This window comes from Protopterus annectens, chromosome 16.part0 (assembly GCF_019279795.1).
Source record: "Protopterus annectens isolate FY-2018-M chromosome 16.part0, PAN1.0, whole genome shotgun sequence".
Taxonomy (NCBI): Eukaryota; Metazoa; Chordata; order Ceratodontiformes; family Protopteridae; genus Protopterus; species Protopterus annectens.
Window position 1 is genome coordinate 806,243,206 of NC_056750.1, and position 20,828 is coordinate 806,264,033.

Consider the following 20,828-nt stretch of genomic DNA (forward strand, 5'->3'; position numbering starts at 1 on the left):
AGGGAAGCGAGTCTTTGCTGCAGCAACTTTTGCCATGCGTTCGCTGAATTTCTTGGCACACTTTACGAGACTCTAGAGAGACCTTATTTCTGAACTCTCTGGTAGCCTCGTGGGTCAAGTGTCGGATGGAACACGTGACAAAGTGGCCTCCCAACTTGCCACCCTTGAAGCGATTTTGAATTCCTCCATGAGGTTGCTCTCCCATGCAACCGAAGGAGCAGCTAGAGCAGCAGGTGCTGGCGTGGTTGTCCGCCGTCATGCCTGAATGTGCATTTCTGACCTACCGGATTCCTTCAAGTCTTCCTTTTTGAACGCCCCTATTGAGCCCTCTGTGCTCTTTGGTTCTAAGGTCAAGGATACTTTGGCCAGGTGCGAGCAAGACGGAAAGACCTTGTCTGCCGTGGGCCTGCGCTTTTCCAAACCTAAGCGTTTCTTCTCCAGGAATTAGAGGAGTGGAATGTTGTGGCACAAGGAGTTGCAAGGTTACTTTTGTGACGCATGTGGCGAGGACTCCTCCAGAGGCAGAGGAGGGTCCGACGGTGGAAGACATCCCTTTAGGGGCAGAGGGGGTTACCAGAATCAGGGCTCCAGAGATTCTTTCCCCGGTAGGCCCTATCAGCGCTCCTGAAGCGTTGCCCGATTGCTTTCCCCTGGAAGCAGTCGGGGCACGTTTCTATCTGCACCAAGCAGCCCAGTCCTCCATTACCGACGATCTATGGGTGCAGAGAATTATCACCAGAGGCTATCACATTCCCCTCAAATCCTTTCCAAGACCTCAATTCTCCCTTCCTGACGTTCCACCCAGTTAAAGGGAGGAGGCAGCTTCCGAAATCAAGAAGCTTCTTCTAAAGCGAGTCATACAAAAGGTCCCCCCAGATCAATGCGGATTAGGGTTCTACTCCAGACTCTCTTTGGTGCCAAAAAAGATGGGGGACCGGAGGCCCATTCTGGATCTCAGTTGTTTGAACGAGTCAGTTATACAGACCAAGTTCCGCATGGTCACTGTTCAGTACATCCTTGCATGCCTTCGGGAGAGTGTGTGAATGTGCTCTCTAGATCTCTGGGATGTGTATTACCACATCAAAATGGACAAATGCTCCAGGAGGCTTTTGCGCTTCTGGCTGGGAGCCAATCATTTTCAATTCAGAGTCCTGCCTTTTGGTTTCTCGACTGTCCCCAGAGTGTTCATGAAATGTCTAGCAGTGGTGACAGCTCACTTGAGACTGCATGGATTCCAGGTGTTTCCTTATCTGGACGATTGGCTTCTCTCTGCCCCCACCGAGCGCCTACTGACCAGGGCCCTGCACCACACTCTGTCTCTGGTGGAGTCTTTGGGTATTACTATCAATTGGGAAAAATCAAACCTTCAGCCCTCACAGCAACTGGAATTCATAGGGGGCTATGTTCAACACTCAGCTCGGCCTAATATCTCTTCCTCATCACAGGCTCTTAAGACTGAGAACACAAGTGCAAGTGATATTCGACCACAGGAAAGTGTCTGCAAGGGAAGTTTTGCAGGCTCTGGGTTCAATGGCGACAGCCATTCCCATTGTTCTGTTGGCCAGGCTTCATATGCACCTGTTAGTGGCTTCTTCATACTCAATGGATACACAATCATCATCCCTTGAATGCACTAATCCTCATCACCGATCTTTGCATGCAGGATCTCCTCTTGTGGATGAGAATGGACGAAAGTCTTTGGTGTCGCTGCTTTCAACCTCGTCAGCCCAGCACCACAGTGACTACAGACGCTTCCCTGATAGGGTGGGGGGTACATTTTCAGGGAAGATCTGTTCAAGGCACGTGGTCTCCTCTAGAAGTCGACTTGCACATCAACTTTCTAGAGCCCAGAGCTGTGTTACTGATGTTACAAGCTCTCCACCCTCTTCTTCCTGTCGGACCGATTGCTATCCAGTCCGACAACATGTCTGTGTTCTGGTACATCATCAAGCAGGGAGGGACCAGATCTTACCCCGTTTTCCGCGAAGACATGAGAATTTGGCAGTGGGCGATAGCTACCAACTGTTTCCTGATTGCTATACACATCCCGGGGAGTTCCAACGTGATTGCAGACAGGCTGAGCAGATGCATCTTGTTTCCTCATGAATGGTCTCTCAACCCAGAAGTGGCAGAGGAAATTTTCAGCCGCTGGGGCCGGCCTTGCTGCGATCTGTTTGCCTCCCCCTCCAGTGTGAAGTTCAGCAGCTACTTTTCCCCTCTTTCCCCCACAGGGGGAGTCCTCGAGAGATGCTCTGACTCTCGATTGGCCCATGGGTCTCTTGTATGCTTATCCTCCCATCCCCTTGATACCCTTGGTCTTAAGGAAAGCTACTCGGTTGAGAAGCAGAATGATTCTCATTGCCCCTTTATGGCCTCGTCAGGTTTGGTTCCCCTTCCTTCAGCCACACCTGCTCTGACCTCCTTGGATTTTAGACTTCCGTCAGGTTTTCATTTCTCACCCCCAACGGTTGTCATCTCCAAATCCGGCCACTCTCAAACTGGCAGCTTGGTTGCTCCACTTCTGTTAGTAGCCAGGCTTGAGTCACTTTCTTCTCCGGTACGGAGTATTATTCTGGCCTCCCACAAACCTTCTACCAGAAAACTTTATAAAGACAAGTGGAAACGTTTTTCCTTGTGGGCACGAGCTGTCTCTGGATCCTGTTTCTGCTCCAGTAGCTATGGTTCTTCAATACCTGACCGAGCTTTTCCTTAATGGGGCTTCTGCATCCATGATTCAGGTGCATCTAGCTGCCATCTCCAGTTTCCATGATGGTTCAGACGGAATTCCTATTATTTCTTCCTGTCTGTGTAAGACTTTCATGAAGGGGATTTTTCATTCTAGACCTCCCATTAGGCAACCTATGGAATCATGGAATCTGTCTAGGGTGTTTCAAACTTTCCCTACCTCCCTTTGAGCCAGCTGCAACCTGTGATGTGATGTTTCTGTCCTGGAAGACTTTGTTTCTGGTGGCGGTTATTTCATCAAAACACACCATGAAATGAATAGTCAGAGAGTGGAGCAAAAAGAAACAGCTTTAATCCATATCTCCTGTCCTGGTACCTCGGCAATTTTGAAGATTTGATATTTTTGTTTCTTTTTGGTGTTTTCATGGCTGTTATTTCAGCCAGACATGTATCAGAGCTGCAAGCATTATGCATTGAGTCCTTATTTGATTTTCCATAAGGACAGAGTATTGTGGGTAGTAGCGTGGCTCGAGAGTTTGGTGTACGCTAGCTTGGCATTTGGCCGACTCAGTTCCGAGGGTTCGGAACCGTACCCATCAGTGATGAATGGAAGAAGATCAACAACTCAGATGGAACGTTGTGGTAAGACACAACTTCTTTTTCTTGTGGCTTTAGCTCTCTTGTGTTTTTTTTTTAATGCTCATCTCCCATCTTACTTTCTACTAGTCTGTGTATTCGTTAATCAGTCACTCTCTCCAGACCTTTCATGCAGTGTGATAGGAGTTTGACACCTCTGTCTCCTTACTGCCCACAGTTGTGAATGTCCACTTTGTTCTTGAACACTTACACTAGTATGCTTATTCTCCAGTCATCCGGAATATGCCTTTCTCTACATACTGCTACAAATACCCTCTGGAGCCATTTCTCCCTCCCCTCCCAACATCTTTATTATATCTGTCATATCCTCATCTAAGCCTGCTGCTTTCCCTGACTTCATTTTGTTTAGTGCTGTTCTTACTACTTCTGTGGTTGTCTCCTCCTCTTCTTTCATCATAGGCTGTGTCTAGGGGCAGTACAGCTTCTGTGGGGTTTTCTTCTTTCAGAAGCTGTTGGAAGTACTCCTTCCATCTGCCTTTGATACCCTATGGACTGGTCAGCAGGTTGTTGCTGGCATCCTTTATGAAAGGTATCCCAGTGTCTTCTTCATCTTTCTGTCTTTGCCTTGCAACCTGATAGTTTCTTTGTGTCTTCTACTGAGTCACATTCCAGAAGCTGGTGGATTGCCTCTGATGCCTTGTTCTTTGATATTGCAGCTCCTGTCTTGGCCTCTTTGTTAGCCAACTAGTATTCCTCCCTAGCCTGGTCCATCTTTTCTATCTCCCGCTTTTTCTTGCATTCCTTTCTTTTGATGAATTCCTGGACTTCTGCATTCCACCACAAGCTTTCCTTATGTACCCTGTTTCTCTACCTGGCTTAGCTGCATATGTGTCCTGTAGTCCTCACACATGCTGTTTTGAGGAGCTGCAAGTCTTCATCTCTACCCATTTCCTCCTCTTATTCTTCTTGAGGTGCTAGAGCGCTGATTAATTTCTTGAACTGTTGTACTTTCGCTCCAGTCAACTTTCAGCCTGCTCTCTGTTGAAATTAGAATCTTCTCTGATTTCTCTGATCACTGCTTACAGCTGATTGTGGCAACCAGTGCTTTTGTGTGGGCCAACTGTTTCACTGGGAATACATTTTGCAATTGCTGATTCTACCCCGACGTGATGTTGTGACTCTTTCTTTTGTGTTGGTCACCATCAAGCCATTTGCCAGACAGAAGTATAGAATGGCCTGTCCTTCTTTATAACGGTTTCCCTACCCATGTGGACTGTGGCAGTCCTCGTACCCTGTTCTATCTGTTTGTCCTGATATATGCATTTAGGTCACACGTTAACACCAGTTCATGTTGCATGCTTCATCTAGTAGGTCCTGCAAATGCTTCTGAATGCATTCTGTTCCTCACTATCTCAACCCTGCTGTGGGGCATAGGCTGAGATTATGAATACTACCCTATCATTACAATGGAATCTAATTGCCAAGGGTTTGTCACTAATTCTGATGACATTCCTCACTATCTTCTGAAGCTTCTCTCTCACTACAATTCCTAGACACTGGATCCCAAGCTAAGTGGCTGTGCTACAGTTCCCTTCCATCATGTCTTCTGGATACAGAAGTTGTCCAGCCTCCTCCTTACCATCATGTCATCCACTTCCAGGCTGCAGCCTGTAAGTGAATCTACATTGGATGTAGCAATTTGTAGTTCATATTTGGCAGGTTAATTAGTTATATGTCAAGCTTTCTCTATCCCAGGTAACCCAAGCTGGGCAAATGTACACCAGTTGGCCAGTGGCTTATTGACCCAGGTCTGCTAGGTTTTATGGTGGGCACACACTAGCCATCTGAGTAGGCTGGATCCTCAACCAGGTATCACCGGCAAATACCCATGCCCGTATGGTGACACTAGTCAACATGGCAGAATTACTTAGTCATATTTTATAACAAGTGGCTAGCACTACCCAAGTGAGCATAAAAATAAATGACTGCCTATATACAGGTCCATTGGGCTATGACAGTTTGGAGGTGGGTGGATGGGTGGGCTGGGTTCTGTTGTCTTTGTATTGTTTCTATTCAGAGTTGTTTTTTTTTTTCCTTCTGAGTTTTATGGCATACTTGTTCTGGAGGATGCCTGTTGATCAAGGAATTATGGGTAGGGAAGGAGTATGGGCTTGCATAGAGTTTGTTGCCATCACTAGAGGGTGCCAAAGGCACCTGTCCTGCAGTTCTGGTTTCCAGACACTGACCAGAGAAATCTGTTATTCTGGTGAGTATATAACTTCCAGTCTGAAGTAGTTGCCTTCATTTGATCAGCAACCTGTGGGTTTCAGATCAGATACGGATCAGAGCAGGCAGCATACCAAGCAAAAGATCTGAGCTCCAAGCTCCTCCCCCCTACCCATATTACACTGCAGCCTCCTTCCAATCCCCAGACCTCGTTTGCCGTGGCTTCGCCAGCATGGGATTTTTGAGCTCCAGGCGAGTTGTCGGGGTTTTTCAAAAACTTTTGTCTGTGTGTGCCCCTTTTGATATTTTTAGTAATAATTATTAGTTTATCCCTCTCTACGGGTTTCCATCAATGCTAATTGTTTTTTTGTACTTTGAAAGTTGTTAACTTTCTGTTCATGTAGGCCCCCCCTTCCTGCCCGTAGAGTGTGTGTGTTCTTTAATATGTTGGAAAGTCAGAAAGTGACTTTCTCTAAGTGCACAGAGTGTGGCCACAAGCTGTCACCAGCCGTCTGTTACACTGTGTGTGTGTGTGTGTGTGTGTGTTTGTGTGTGTGTGTGTGTGTGTGTGTGTGTGTGTGTGTGTGTGTGTGTGTGTGTGTGTAGTTTGCTTGGGGGTGTCCCATTTGTCATCCGGCTGCAAAAAGTTAATTCTGGCAGGTCTTCTACCCACAGAATCAACTTCTGCCTCTTCTGCTGCTTCCTCACCAGCCACGGCTGTGGCTGTCCAGCCTTCAGGCCCTCCTCCCCTGTCCGGGACTCACCCTCCCACGTTATCACAGGGAGAGAGAGAGAGGCCAAGAAAGAGAGAATAAAAAAAAACACAGGGAGACAGAGACATTCAGAGAAATAAAAAGATAAAGATAGAGAGAAGGTCTGCAAGTGGCAGGCTGAGTTGGCTCTAACGGCCCCTCCCGCTAAGGTGATTTTGTCTCCTGTTAAAGTTACCAGGCCATCCTCTCCTCTGCTCCGTTCACCACATTTTTCTCCGGAGCCGGAGGAGGAGGCTAGACTACCCTCGAGGTCATCTTTTCGTCGGCTCTCCTGGCCGGCATCGGTGGCGTCCTGTAGATAGACTCTGAGCATCTCTGAAGCAGGCTTGGATCGGATGATGCGAAGGTTTCTACAAACTCAACTGCAGATGGGGGTGTTGCTGGCTCCCCCCTCCTGGTGCGGGGAGTTTGGCTCTGTTTTTCGCCCCAATAGCTCCTTCTCCAATCCACCATTGGATATCAGAGTCTTTGGATTCGAGGAGCCCTGGAGCCAGGGGGTTGGCGCCGATAGTGCCTTCGGCCTTGACGCCAGCCGTGCCCTTGAGTCTGTCGGATCCACTTTCGGATCCGAGCTCTGAGCCGAGAGTTGGGCATCAGATCCGAGGGGATGAGTGTGTCATAGGCTGCGTTGTGGTCGGGGTATACCGTCCCTTTGGGTCCGGCCGTTCCAACTTTGGCTCTGATCCCTTCATCGGATCCGAGGGTCTCAGCTACCCTCACCACCAGTTTTAGGGAGACCGGTTCTCCCTCTGCATTCAACGTTGTGGAGAGGGTTCTCTCTGAAGGGTCGAGACCCCTCACTCTGTCCTCACGGTCTATCCCTGCTCCCTCGCAGTTGGGCTTGTCTTCCATCATCCAGTCCCCCCAGGGGCAGCCTGTGTCTATTGTGCCCCAGCCAGTTCCCTTGAAGGAACACAAAACCATTTGTGAGCCCTCCCCGGAGAGTCCACCCGAGGAGGTCCCTCACAAACGCCAGTGTAAAAGGAGGCACTTGGACTCCCCCGAGTCCCTCACTGAGGATACCAACTTGGTGGAAGGGGAAGGTTCCCCCAACCCCCCCCCCCAAAGACATCTCCTTTGGAGATATTATGGAAATCCTTCGCCAGAGGGGGGGGGGGGTCCACCCAAAAACCTTCCTCTGACTAGTTGGTATTCCTGGAGGCATTCGACACAGATGCATCTACCTCTTGGGTGTCCCCCCCTGCCAGCCTTCTGGTGGACCTTATCACCACCAGAGCTTGGAAGGAACTGGACACTGCGGAGCCTATACTCAAAAGGCCCGTAAAAATACTGAGCCCACTGGCAGATAGAGCTTCTTGGAACAAAGTTTCTCCGGTTGATGCCATGGTGGTGGCGGCGGTGGCCACGAAAAAGGAACTCTCCCAAGAAAGTTCCTCTGTCCACCCCCCAGACAAGGAGTCCAGGGCTATGGACCGTCTTGGAAAGCGGACTTTTGCTTCAGCTACCTTTACTATAAGGGAGCTGAATTACTTGGCCCACGTAATTTGACTGCAGCGGGACCTCGTGAAAGAGTATGCCGAGTCTCCCCTGGAGTCCATGTCGGCTGAGGATAAGCAGATCTTTTCGGCTCATATGGCCACATTCATGTCTGTGTCCAATACGTCCATGCGTTTACTCTCTCATGCCACTGAGGGAGCTGCTAGGGCTAGTGGGTCCGGCATCACCTTAAGGTGTCACTCCTGGCTCCGTCTTTGTGATTTTTTGGAACCATTCAAGGTGTCCTTCGCTAATGCACCCTTTGACGGTTCAACCCTGTTCGGGAAGACTGTCCGCAATACGCTTGTCCAGAGCGAGAAAGACGGAAAGACACTGTCAGCCGTCGGGATCCGCTTCTCTAACCCTCAAAGGTCCTTTTCCAGGAACCAGTGAGGTCAAAAGAAGCTGTGGTTCCGGAAAACTCAGCAGTCCCGGAACGCTCGGGACTCCTTCTCCAGAAGCAGAAGGGGACAAGGTGGAAGCCGGCCCAGAGGTAAAGGGGGCCAAAGAACTTTGGGTCACGGGAACCTTTTTCAGAGTGACCCGTACAGCAACCCTGAGGGGTTGCCTGACTGCTCCTCTCTGGAGTCAGCCGGGGGGGGGGGGGCGTTTTTCGATGCACCTTGCCCAATGAGAGTCCATCACGACAGATCGCTGCGTGCTTCGAATAATATCCAGAGGCTATTCTATTCCCTTCATAAACAAGCCCCCTTACACAAGGCTCCTCCCGGACGTCCCACCCACTCAGAGGGAGGCTGTGGCCTTGGAAATACAAAAGCTGCTAGAAAAAAGAGCCATCCAGCAGGTGTCCCCAGACCAGTCCAGATCAGGCATCTATTCCAGGTTTTTTTTTTGGTGCCAAAAAAGATGGGGGACCTAAGGCCGATTCTCGACCTATCAACAATGAACCTGTTAGTTGCCAAGGAAACGTTCTGGATGGTCATGCTTCAAGCCATTATGCCCTTCCTGCAGGAGGAAGACTGGTTGTGCTCGATAGACCTCAAGGATGTGTATTACCATATTCTGATGGACAGGCGATCCAGGAGGTTCCATCGCTTTTGGCTAGAGGCCAGTCATTATCAATTCAGGGTCCTACCCTTCACTCTCACCACAGCCCCCAGGGTGTTCACCAAGGTCATGGCAGTTGTAGCGGCCCACCTGAGACTTCAGGGCATTCAGGTCTTCCCATACCTGGACGACTGGCTCCTCACCGCCCCCACCAGGCATCTACTCTTACTAGCCAGAGATTTCTTTCTCCGGATATCTCCTCGGCTAGGGATTGCCATAAATCTCAGGAAGTCTTCCCTTCAACCTGTTCAAGTGTTAGACTTCATAGGAGCGAGAATAGATTCTCGCCAGGCCAGGGCATTCTTAACCCCAGACAGACTACACAGCCTGGCACTTCATGTGTTAGTGCTTCTGCAGTCCCCTGCAGAATTAGTCCTGAGAGCCTTAGGGTCCATGGCAGCAGCTATCAACCTGATCCCTTGTGCTCGTCTGCATGTGAGAATTCTACAGTGGACGTTGCAAGTTCAGTGGTCGATTCTTCATCAACCTCTAGATTTTCCAATCCCTCTGAGCAGTGTGTGCAGAAATTCTCTCACATGGTGGCTCCAATCCCGAATTTGCAGCAGGGACGTCCCTTTATTGCACCCCAACCCCAAGCCACGGTGACCACAGATGCCTCCCACCTAAGGTGGGGAGAGGGACTGTTCAAGGCACGTGGACTCAAAATGAGACTGTTCTGTATATAAATGTTCTAGAGATGAGAGCAGTCCTTTTAACGTTGCAGGCCCTTCATGCTTATCTTCCTCTGGGAACTATTGCGATCCAGTCAGACAATATGTCAGTGGTCTGGTATATCAACAAACAGGGGGGAACCAAGTCTTATCCCCTTTGTTGAGAAGCCATGAGAGTCTGGGAATGGGCGATCTCCACCAACCGCTTTTTGATTGCAACGCACATTCCGGGTCGGTCCAACATCCTGGTGGACAAATTGAGCAGAACTATCTTTTCTCCCTACGAGTAGTCTCTAAACCCCTGTGTAGCGGAACAGATGTTCCTAAAGTGGGGTCAGCCTTGCTGCAATCTCTTCGCATCACCTTCCAATGTGAAGTGCAGTGAGTTTTTCACCCTACTCCCCCCGACGGGGGAAGCCCCCAGAGACGCTTTTGTTCATGCTTGGCCACCCGGTCTTCTTTATGCGTATCCCCCACTCCCGCTCATGATAAAGTTCTTACAGAAAGCTCGCCGGTTGGGGAGCAGATTGATCCTCATAGCCCCATTCTGGCCTCGTCGAGTCTGGTTCCCCTGCCTACGGTCTCATCTCATAGCTCCACCTTTGATCTTGGATCCCATTCCGGATCTGATTCATCATCCCTCGGGAATGCTTCCTCCGAATCTGGACAGCCTGAAGCTCACAGCTTGGCTGATCCAGTTCCACTAGTTGCTAGGACTCCCGGTATCTCTTCTCCTGTTAAATCTATCTTGGTAGCGGCACATAAATCCTCTACCAGGAAAATTTACTGTAGCAAATGGAGACTCTCTTCTCCATTTGGGCTTCACAGAGAAATCTAGATACTTTTACCGCTCCGATCCCAGTGGTATTAGACTTTTTTTATCTCATATCTTCCAGCAAGGAGCCAGCTCTTCCACAGTGAAGGTTCAGCTGGCGGCTATTTCTCATTTCCATGTAGGGGACAATTTAAGCTCTCTCGCTGCTGCCAGAATTTGTAAGACCTTTTTGAAAGGCACTTTTCTTCAGAGACCTCCTATTAAGAATCTGTCCCCGCCGTGGGATCTGACTGTGGTTCTTCAGGCCCTAGTTGTGCCTCCTTTCAAGCCCTCGGCATCAGTTGACTTAAAATTCTTGTCATGGAAGATGACTTTTCTGGTAGCTATAACTTCAGACAGGAGAATGTCGGAGCTTCAAACTCTTTGTATGAACCCCCCCATATCTTGTGTTTCATAAGGACAGGGTGTCTCTCAGGACTAATCCATCTTTTCTCCCTTAAGTTGCTTCTGAGACAAACATTAATCAATCTGTTAATTTTCCTATCTTTTCCCTAATTTTCAGAACAGAGGGGAATACAAACTTCATTTGCTGGATGTTCACAGGCAGTTATGTTTTTATTTGCACAGGACGGCGGTCTTTCGTAAATCTGATCAACTTTTGTTTCCTTTTCTAAGCCCTTTTTAGGGAAACCAGTTTCAAAAGTGACTCTTGCTAGATGGATTTCCCTTTGTATCCTACAAGCATACAGAGAGCTTGGTTTACCAGAACCAGTAGGAGTTCATGCTCATTCTACACGTTCTATGGCAACGTCTGCAGCATTCTGGTCTAGAGTTTCCCTGGATGACATTTGCTCAGCAGCTACCTGGGCATCCTCTCACACCTTTATTACTCATAAACTGGATTTGGTGTCTAGAGGAAGGGCTTCCTTTGGCTCTGCAGTGCTCCGGAATATCCTTCCTTAAGGGCCTCCCCAATATTTTGGGTAGCTGGGGACTCTGTCCCACAGGTTGCTGATCAAATGAAGTTAACTGCTTCAGATAAAGAAGTTATGTACTCACCATAATGTTCCATCTGAGTAGGTAAACTTCATTTGTCAGCAACAATCCTCTCCTTCCCCCTTACCTTGGCATTTATTTTTGCTGAGCTCGATGTTCGGAGTTCACGAGCTGGAGGTTTGTCCTTGGTTCAGGGGTCTCAGGTTAGTTTGTTGGTGTCACGTGTGGAGTGGCAAACTCAATCTGAGGATTGGAAGGAGGTTGCAGTGTAGTATGGGTAGGGGGGAGGAGCTTGGAGCTCGGATCTTTTGCTTGGTATGCTGCCGGCTCGGATCCGTATCGAATCCGAAACCCACAGGTTGCTGACAAATGAAGTTTACCTACTCAGATGGAACGTTATGGTGAGTACATAAGTTCTTTTTTTTACAAAAATGTGTTTGTTTATTTTTATTCCCAACTTGCTGTGTAGCCTATATCATTAATTGTTTTTATTGTGAGCATTCCTAGATTTGGCTTATGCAAAGGTCTTAAAGTCTATGTGGAGCAACCCTGTTTAGTACTATTGGAAAGTAATTCGTGACTTTAACATTTTTTCAGCTGGTGTAGCCATACTGTTTTTTCTAGATTGATTGTTTTCAGTCATTTGTCTTGGATCCATTTGCATTTTTATGCTTTTTTACAGAAGTGTGTAATATTGTGGAAAATGTATGACCCGGAAAGAAAGTTATTGCAGTTCAAAATATTTTATTTGTAAGCACGTTAGCACAATCCTTTGGATTGTTGCTGCCTGCTGTTTAAAAGTGATCTGCTGTTTTTGTGCAAGTGTGATTTCTTCACTGAAATATCGGACTTTTAACTTTTGGAGATTAATTGGTACTTATTATATTTTAGGTTAAGGAATATTCTGTCAGTGGTTGGACCAGATGCATTGAAAAAGTCCAAGAAAGATGATGAAAAGTCAAAGAAAAGTAGGGAAGAGGTAGGACTTTAAAAAAATTAATAATAAACTTTACTGCTTTTTCAATTTCCAAACACTTATCGGTTTACAGGTACAGTATAGCATAGTGAAATTTAACTTGTAAGTTAAAGTACATTTAACTTCATACAGATTGTTTCATACTGCATCCTGGTGCCAGAAAGGCTAAAGAATTATTAAGGTTGCATCTGTTGCAGCTATTTTTGAAAGTTGCAGATCAGTGCCTAAGTGCATGCAACATAACCTCTAGTATACAGCTCAGCAAGCTCCTGCCTGGTGCCCTGCAGAGTTCTACAGCAGCAGAGAGGCAAAAGAGACTCTGGAGTGATTAAGTATCATTTTTCTGCATTTTCTTGCTGCCTTAAGCTAATTCTGCCTAAAACGCAGATTTTCTAATTTCTGTGATTTAAAAAGCTTGTTTCGGCTACATATTGCACTTATTTTACTACCTGCACTTTAACAAAGTTGTTTTTGTGTTTAAATTACCTGTTTAACTGTTGTGGGCTACACACTCAAGTGTGATAGCCATTTCTGTGCATTTAAATTGTTTGATTTTATCTGCTTTATTTTCTGAAAAAAATATACTTGTTTTCCCGCCTTTCTAAGCTAGTTTAGTCCAGTTTTCAGGTTAGTGCTGAATTCAGGGCTGTGTTACAAGTTTCTGTGTTTGCCCATACCTTACTTGGATATAAGGAAGTTTCTCTGTTCACTGTAAGATAGGGAGCTTTGAGCAGCCTATCTGTCCCTGGAGGAGTGGTTTCAGCCCAGTAATTAGTAGTTTATTGGCCATTTTGGGCTAATTTTTATCTTTCATTTCCCTGCTATAAAACCTGCATTTGAGTGGTTTTGCACGCCGAGCAGTGCCGGTTAGCTAGGGTATAAGTATTTCCGGCTCCACAAAGTCTACTCTTCAATTTTTCCCTTGGAACTAGACAAACTTTCAACTTAAGCACTCAAATCATTCACTTCTCATCCTGGCAGTTGCCCAAAACTCATAGCAAGCACTAATAAATCTTAACACTAGATCTCCTATACTGTAGAGAAGGACAAGGCTCTCTATTCGACCTTACCAGCCAATCAGTAAAACAGTTCACTGTACCTATCCAGGCATGTCCAAAGGGCAGTTTCAAGTGTACTCTCCAGTCCAGCTGGTGAATCTGGGCATTTTGAGGCAATGTTACAATTGCCTCATGTACACAGGCAACCCTCTCCTCCTTCCACCAAACACTAATACATGCGAGAGATGCAATTATACAGCCAAACTGGAGGCTAAGCTCTCTCAACCCAAGACTGGACCAGGCAGTCAAGAGGAGAAGGGAATTACTTGCATCACACCACCAGTCTCACATAGACCTATGAAACCAGCACTGGCAAAAAACAGACATAAATACACAAAAACATACTCTGAGGCTCTAAATAAAAATCTGCAAAAGCAACAGAGACCCCCAAAGCAGACATCCAAGCAACCTACACCCCCAACACAAACCATGAAACACATACTTCACAAAACCAGTCTGCCACACAATCACAGCCCTTAAAGCAAAATAATATCCACAACACGCTATTAATAGGTGACTCTATAGTCAGGCACACTGATGTCCCACTCACTGTTTGATCAAGGAGAAGGTTACTGTTAGTTGCCTGTCGGGTGCCAGGATCCGCCACATACACAAGCACTCAGGTCACTCCAGAACAAGAACAAATATGACTCTGTCATTGTCCATGTTGGTGTGAATGACCTGAGCTGTACCTCCTTGGACTACATGAAAAGACATGGAGGAGCTCTCTGATCACGTAGCCCAGGCTGGTATGACCCTGACCCTGAGTAGCATCCTGCCCTCACCAAGAATGATACCACGGTAGAGAGAAAAAATTATCAATTTCAACAACTGGCTAAGCTTCTGGTGTCATTCAAAGGGGATCCAGTGTCTGCCAGCCTGGGATGACATGCTCGACAAGCCACGCTGCTTTGCTAGAGGCTGCTTGCACCTGTCACCCTTAGGCTTTCAAATACTGGCCAAGGCTCTTGCCACCCCCATAGTGCCTTTTTTATGCAAGGCTCAAAAGACAAACCCACCACCATAAATGGCACAAGTAACAAAAAACTGAGGGTAAAGCTGCTCAATGACAGAAGTCTAAACCTCAAAATGCACGCACTTGAGGCACTTCTCAGTATGGAGAAAATCGATACATGTGCAGTAACAGAAACCTGGTTTAAGGCTCCAGAGATCACCCCAGCACTACCAGGCTACAACTCATACCATACATTTCGGCCACAAAACCCGGACCGAAATACAAAAGGCGGGGGAGTATCCATATTTATCAAGGATACCCACACCTCCAGGTTAGTAGCACAGCACGATGTTTCAGAGATCATCCGCGTGCAACTAACAACGGGCAAAACTGCTATTCAAATTATAACTTGCTACAGATCACCCACCATGTCCCAGGACCCCCACTCTGCATTCCTGGAAACACTGGGAAACATAAAGGTCCTACCAAACACCCTGATATTGGGTGATTTCAATTATCCAAACATTAACTGGGAGAACTACTCAAGTACGAACTCCCTGACCCAACATTTCCTAGAATTTTATAAACTCAAACGCCCTGGAACAACTGGTTAACACCCCCACCAGAGGTGACAATATATTGGACCTGGTCATCACCAACATGGGCGACCAGTGTTCCACACCGGAGGTCAACCCCTCGCTGGTTAGATCTGACCATAAACTAATCACTCTGGATATCCACATTCCGCCGCCACCCTCTGTCAAAGAAATCACCGTGAAAAATTTTTCAAAAGCAAACTTCACGTTACTTAAGACCGAGGTGGGAAGTTTCAAAGCCCTCATGCTAAAGGATAACATTGTCCAAGCTGCAAAATCCTTTACTAATGCACTCTACGGGCACCAACAAGAATGCATGGATTGTGCTATCCCAAACAAAACCAAGACTCACTCCTCCAAGAAAAGGAAACCAGTCTGGTGGACCCTTGCCATAAACAAGCTATACAATAGAAGGAGGAAACTAGTACAGAAAAGAGTAAAATTCCAAGAAGGGAAGACATTCCTGATCAGTATCAGCAAGAAACTACATTCCCTCATAAAATCATCCAAGGCTAGCTTTGAAAGAAAAATTGCCATGGACTCCAAAGATAACCACAAGGCATTCTTTAGCTATGTCAAGAATCTAAGTGGCAATTCTCAGATCTGCTCGGAGTTGGTGCAGAATGGCACAAAATACACTGAACAGACCGATATAGCTAACATCCTGGCAGACAAGTTCAGTGCAAACTTCACCCCCTCTCACCCCCAAAAGGGCCCGTAACTATACCAGAAGAATATAGTGCCCCTGAAATCACAGTCACTCAGGTTAAAGCAGCTCTTTCCAAAGCCAAAATCACAGCATCAATGGGACCGGACGGTGTCCCAGGCTGCATCCTACACAAGCTCAAAGATGAACTAACCCCTCACCTAAACACACTGTTTAAACTCCGCCTCTCCATAGGCTACGTGCCCACAGAGTGGCGCACAGCAATGGTTATTCCACTCCACAAAGGTGGAGCCAGAACGTACCCCAGGAACTATCGCCCTATAAGCCTGACTAGCTTGGTCTGCAAAGCTATGGAACTCATCATCATGGATCTCATTAACAGGGACATTGGAAACCTCCAAACACTGGACCCAACCCAGTTCGGCTTTAAGGACAGATCATGCCTCCTAAACCTGGTGGGCTTCTTTGAGACAGTTACCAAGACTATAGACGAGGGAAAGGTGGTCTACACAGCCTACCTAGACCTCGCAAAGGCCTTCGACACTATTCCCCACTCAGGTATTCTAGACAAGCTCACCAGCCTGAACATAAACCCTACATCACGAGATGGGTTGCCAACTGGCACACTGACAGAACCCACATGGCAAGAGTTGTAGGAGCTAGGTCTGACTCTAAACCTGTTACAAGTGGTGTTCCCCAGGGCTCAGTCCTAGGTCCCCTCCTGTTCGGCATATACATCTCAGAGGTACAGGCAAGCACAGGAGGACTATGGCTCACCAAGTTCGCAGACGACTGCAAACTAGGGGCTATAATTGACTCTCCGGCTGACACAGACATTCTCCAAAAGGGTCTCACTGAGACAGATACCTGGTGTCAAAGCCATGGTCTCAAGCTAAATGCCAAAAAGTGCATAGTCATCCCCTTTGGAAAAAGCAAAGTACCCGCAAACTACCGCATAGGTGGTAGCCCCCTAAATACGGAAGACATAATAAGGGATCTGGGGACCCAAGTAGATAGTAACCTCTCCTTTGATAATCCAACTGCCAAAGTGGTTAGAAAATCCTTCTATGTGGCCCACCTAATCACAAAAGGGTTTGCATCCAGATCGAATGTGGTCATTGGGCCCCTCTACGCATCACTCATCAGACCCATCATAGAGTACAGTGCCTCATTTGGGATGTACCTTACAAGACACCTGCAACAACTGGAAAGACCACAGAAATTCCTCATCAAGAGGATCGCTGGCCTCAAGCAGATGCCCTGTGCAGCTCGACTGAAGAAACTCCAGCTGTACTCTGTTGCATAACGCCTACTCAGAGGTGATCTCTGCCTGACATACAAGGCCATGTCCAACCCAGAATTGATGGACATTCTCCACCTAAAGAAAACCATATCCCCTCGAGCCACACGCTCCAGGGATCTAAACCTCACCACAACAATAAATAGGATGTGCTGGAGGGATAGATTCCTGTCCCAGAGACTTCCCATGCTCTGGAACAAGATTCCAATCTACATTAGGCAGAGCTCCTCGCTAACCCTCTTCAAGAGAAACCTTGACGAGTGGATGGGAAACAGAAAGTTTACCCCAGGGATCACTTCAATGGCTCTGCTGGACAGAGGCACAGGGAACTAATCTAAGGGAGATAGCCTAGTACCTACCTATGAACCTCTATTTGTTCTGTTTCAGGAACTCCAGTTTTTCATTTACAGTGGCTGTTGCAGCAGATACTAAGCACTGGGCTTAAGCTGAACAGACACCAGTCACTGGTATTTGTTCTTTTTCTGTAGTCCACTTGGTGCTGCTGCTGGTCAGCATCACTGAGTTCAGTCTTGCTTTACATCAGGAACAACTGCTGCTGCTGGACAACGTTGCTGAGTTCGATCTTGCGTTACATCATGTGTGGCTTTCCATATGATGTCTAGTTTTTCATGCCTCACAACAGAGTTCATCTGGAGTTCTCCCTGCATTTGTATTTCAAGGATGTTCATTTTCCTTACTGCAAAATATTTTGCATGATTCACAGTACAGACAAGTGCCCTTATAGACATCCGCTCCACTTGCAAGTCACAGACTCAAGATACTTGATCTATCTTGAGCACAGGACCAAAGGGTGCTGGTTCTCTCTAATGTTTAGTCATATTACATAGATGTGCCATTGTTTAGTGGAAAATTTCTGAGTGAGACCTCTAAAAGGGAAATTTGCAGATTGATTTGATTTTTTGCTTGCTCTTCAGTTGTTGACTGTTTCTTTCCTCCATACCTAAGTGTATTAAATATAATTTTATCAACTCCTGATGCCATTGAAAAGTTTGAAGATCCCAGGCCAGTGTTATATTGTTACCAAGGGAGTTTTTTTAACTTCTCTATAGCTTACCCATAATCCCATGCTTGTAAGTGTTACAGATGCCATCTGCGAAGACCTGGTGAAGCATGCCCTGGTATAGTATATAGCTTCATTGGTGTTTACTAGGCTGACAGCCACAAGGGCCTTTTTGTAAGCCTAGCCATGCATCCCAAATCTCTGACAAGTTCTGGTACCCTTGGTAAGTGTAGGCAGGGCCTTGGGAGATGAAAGGCAAGGGGCTAGGAGATGAATAATTTACAGGCTGCCTTTGTCCATTAGAGATGTATGTGCCAAACCAGGGATGAATTTCTTATTCCCCATCCAGGTGTCCAAGTTACATTTGAATTTGTCAGTTGAGTACAGTATTTCCTTGTCTGATCATGGTAAGGATACACCCTTTCTTCACAATAACCACCTTTTCCTCCTGAAATGAGTGAGTAGATAGATGTCACCCCTTCACATTCCCGTTCCTTCAGGCATGTGCGCTACTAAATGAACTGTGAATGAAGTTAGGACTCGTTCCATCTGCACCATGGGGATGGGCTCTGCAAATGTATTTATTTATTTAGTTATGTTTTTAAGTGGTTAAGTGATGTGGTTCTTAATCTCTTTCCAGTAACAAAGTTTCTCAGAAGACCCATCAGTGATAACAAGATACTAGAGATAAAGAAAAATAATACGTTATTCACAAAGCATACAGACAAGTAAAATATATTCAGTTCAGAAAGAAGAAAATTAGAGAAATGTAAGAAAAACATCATCTTCTCGTCTTCCTTATGCGTCTTCCTCTGTGTTGCATTAGGCCTGTAGTCCAATAGCAGCAAGGGTGTGACTCAGGAGAATTAATTGGACGTGGTCAGTACGTCTTTTTCTTAAAAAAGAGGAGCGAAAACATTACCTAGGGAAGAAAGAAGCAGTCCTTTGTAGAAGGCGAGTCCATGCCTTACTAGCAGTTGAAGGAGCTGTTGCTTAAAATTCATTTGGACACCATAGCCGTTCACCCCATTATGCAGGATAGCAGGAATATGCTTCTAAATAAAGATAACTTGGGTGCCGTTTGTTTCAAAAATGCTTAATCTAATGCTGAAGACTCTTCTAAGTTTGAGATGTGTGGATAATGTCTGTGAATAATTGTCTGGGTCACATGGAATGGTACTCCAGTATATCTGTCTTAAAGCAAAATTATCTGTTCAGCTGTTGAGTGGCCTGACATAGATCCTACATTATGTGCGCTGAACTTGCACTTGTAAGAAAGGCATCAATTTTGTCTTCCTTGCTATTGTTGGAGCTAGTCTTGGGCCAGATATTTCTGATGTAAGACTCTCAGAAACCGGCGAAGGTCAGCACTGGGCAGTACTTAAGCACTGCTGGCCCATCTTTTGAAGGGAATGGGCTTGTGCTGTTAAGTACACATCACAGAATATTGCTGATGCTTATTTTTTTCACTTTCTGACCTGTGGGTAACAATTCTGAGACTTCAACCCTTGGCAGACATTGTCTTTTCCCTTATGCTTAGACTGTGGAGGCTGTTGAACTGAATCACACGTGTCTTACACCTGGCTTTAGTACCACTGACAGTGAATACACAGGTGCTTGTATTGCATCAAATAGTTTGTGTAGGAATGTGTTAAGAAGTGTGAAGGATCCCTTACAGATGACTTATTCTTTACCATTCCAGCGTTATTGGAAAAGAAGATCTTGAAGCCTGCTACTCACAGGGTGAGCCTGCTGTGTACACACAATGATACAGCAGTGACTGAGGTTATTTTCTTAAGTGAACTGAGACAGCATTTGTCTCAGTCAGTGGGCACAATTTTCTTATTATCCAGATTCAGCAGGCATTGTAGATGCATTTTTAAAATTTTCAGAATGTGCCCAGATTTTTCTTTCCTTGGGAAGAGCCCTAATTTGTTGAAAGGGATATATGACATGCCTGTGTGACATTTGGAAATGGCAAAAGTCCCAGACAGTTGATTGAAGTCCCAAAGCCTTTGTAGTTATCCTTAATGTATTCTGAATATGATTATACTCTTTGACTCCTATACCCTACTAGCAGTTGCAAAGAAGCCACTTTTACAGAAACTTGCAAGGTGATGCATCTTCAGGGTCTCTAGTCAAATCCTAGCTCCTCTTTGTGGTCTGTAATCAGCTAGGCTGTCTGTCAGACCTCTGTCGCAGTCGGTAGCGGTAGGAGTGGCAGATGGCTTTCAGCTGTCTCTGCAGGTTTGCTTCTTTTCTTAGAACTCCTTCCTGCCATTGTTAGAGAACCATCAATCAAAAGGGTTCTCTCTTTTAGTTCATTCCCACTGATGTGTAGGAACAGAATTCAGCCCTTTAGGAGGTACCAAGCCAGAAGTGTTTTGAGATCTTTGGTAGCAAATCTTTCTGAAAAGGGATTGCATGGGTCATCCATCCTATCCAAGTTTCTAAAGGTAATCATCCCTTTAGAAACTTTCTCTATAGAGTCCTTCATACTGTGAAGATTTCTGATGATAATAAAGGCCATGGCTGGCTTAAAAAAAAAAAAACGTCTTTGATCTTCCTCATCTTTGTTCAGAGGTGACATAGTAGTTGATGTATTTTCCAAAGTACTTTACTGAATGGTTTTGGATGTAACTTCCTTCTGAAATTCTAAGACAGTAGAGCAGAACATTTAAAGTTTGAACCCGAGGACGCATCTCCATTCTGGTTTGTTACCACCTCAGGTCTAGTCATTCCATCCTCATTGGAAGAGCCTCTGTTTGAGGATTTTGTTAGAGAAAAATGAGAGTTTGGCTTCTGTGATACTATGGTAGGCATGTGCTTTATGGAGATAGTGGAATATCTTAGAGATCCCTTTGTTTCTGCCCATAATCCATTCTGCTGTGAAAGGGGTTTGTTAGTCTCCAGATAAGTTATAGTGGCTCACAATTAAGGCAGTAATTTTATAGCTCATTTTTGTAG

The 20,828-nt window shown here is 46.1% G+C and overlaps 1 protein-coding gene across 2 annotated transcripts in view; it reads left to right on the plus strand.

Moving 5' to 3' along the window:
* PRPF4 (pre-mRNA processing factor 4) overlaps positions 1–20,828 on the plus strand; it is a 981,057-nt gene that overhangs the window by 403,829 nt on the left and 556,400 nt on the right. For both annotated transcript variants that reach the window (XM_044058032.1, XM_044058033.1), the window contains exon 4: positions 12,180–12,267. In XM_044058032.1, the coding sequence (XP_043913967.1) occupies positions 12,180–12,267 (88 nt within the window). The remainder of the gene's footprint in view (positions 1–12,179; positions 12,268–20,828) is intronic.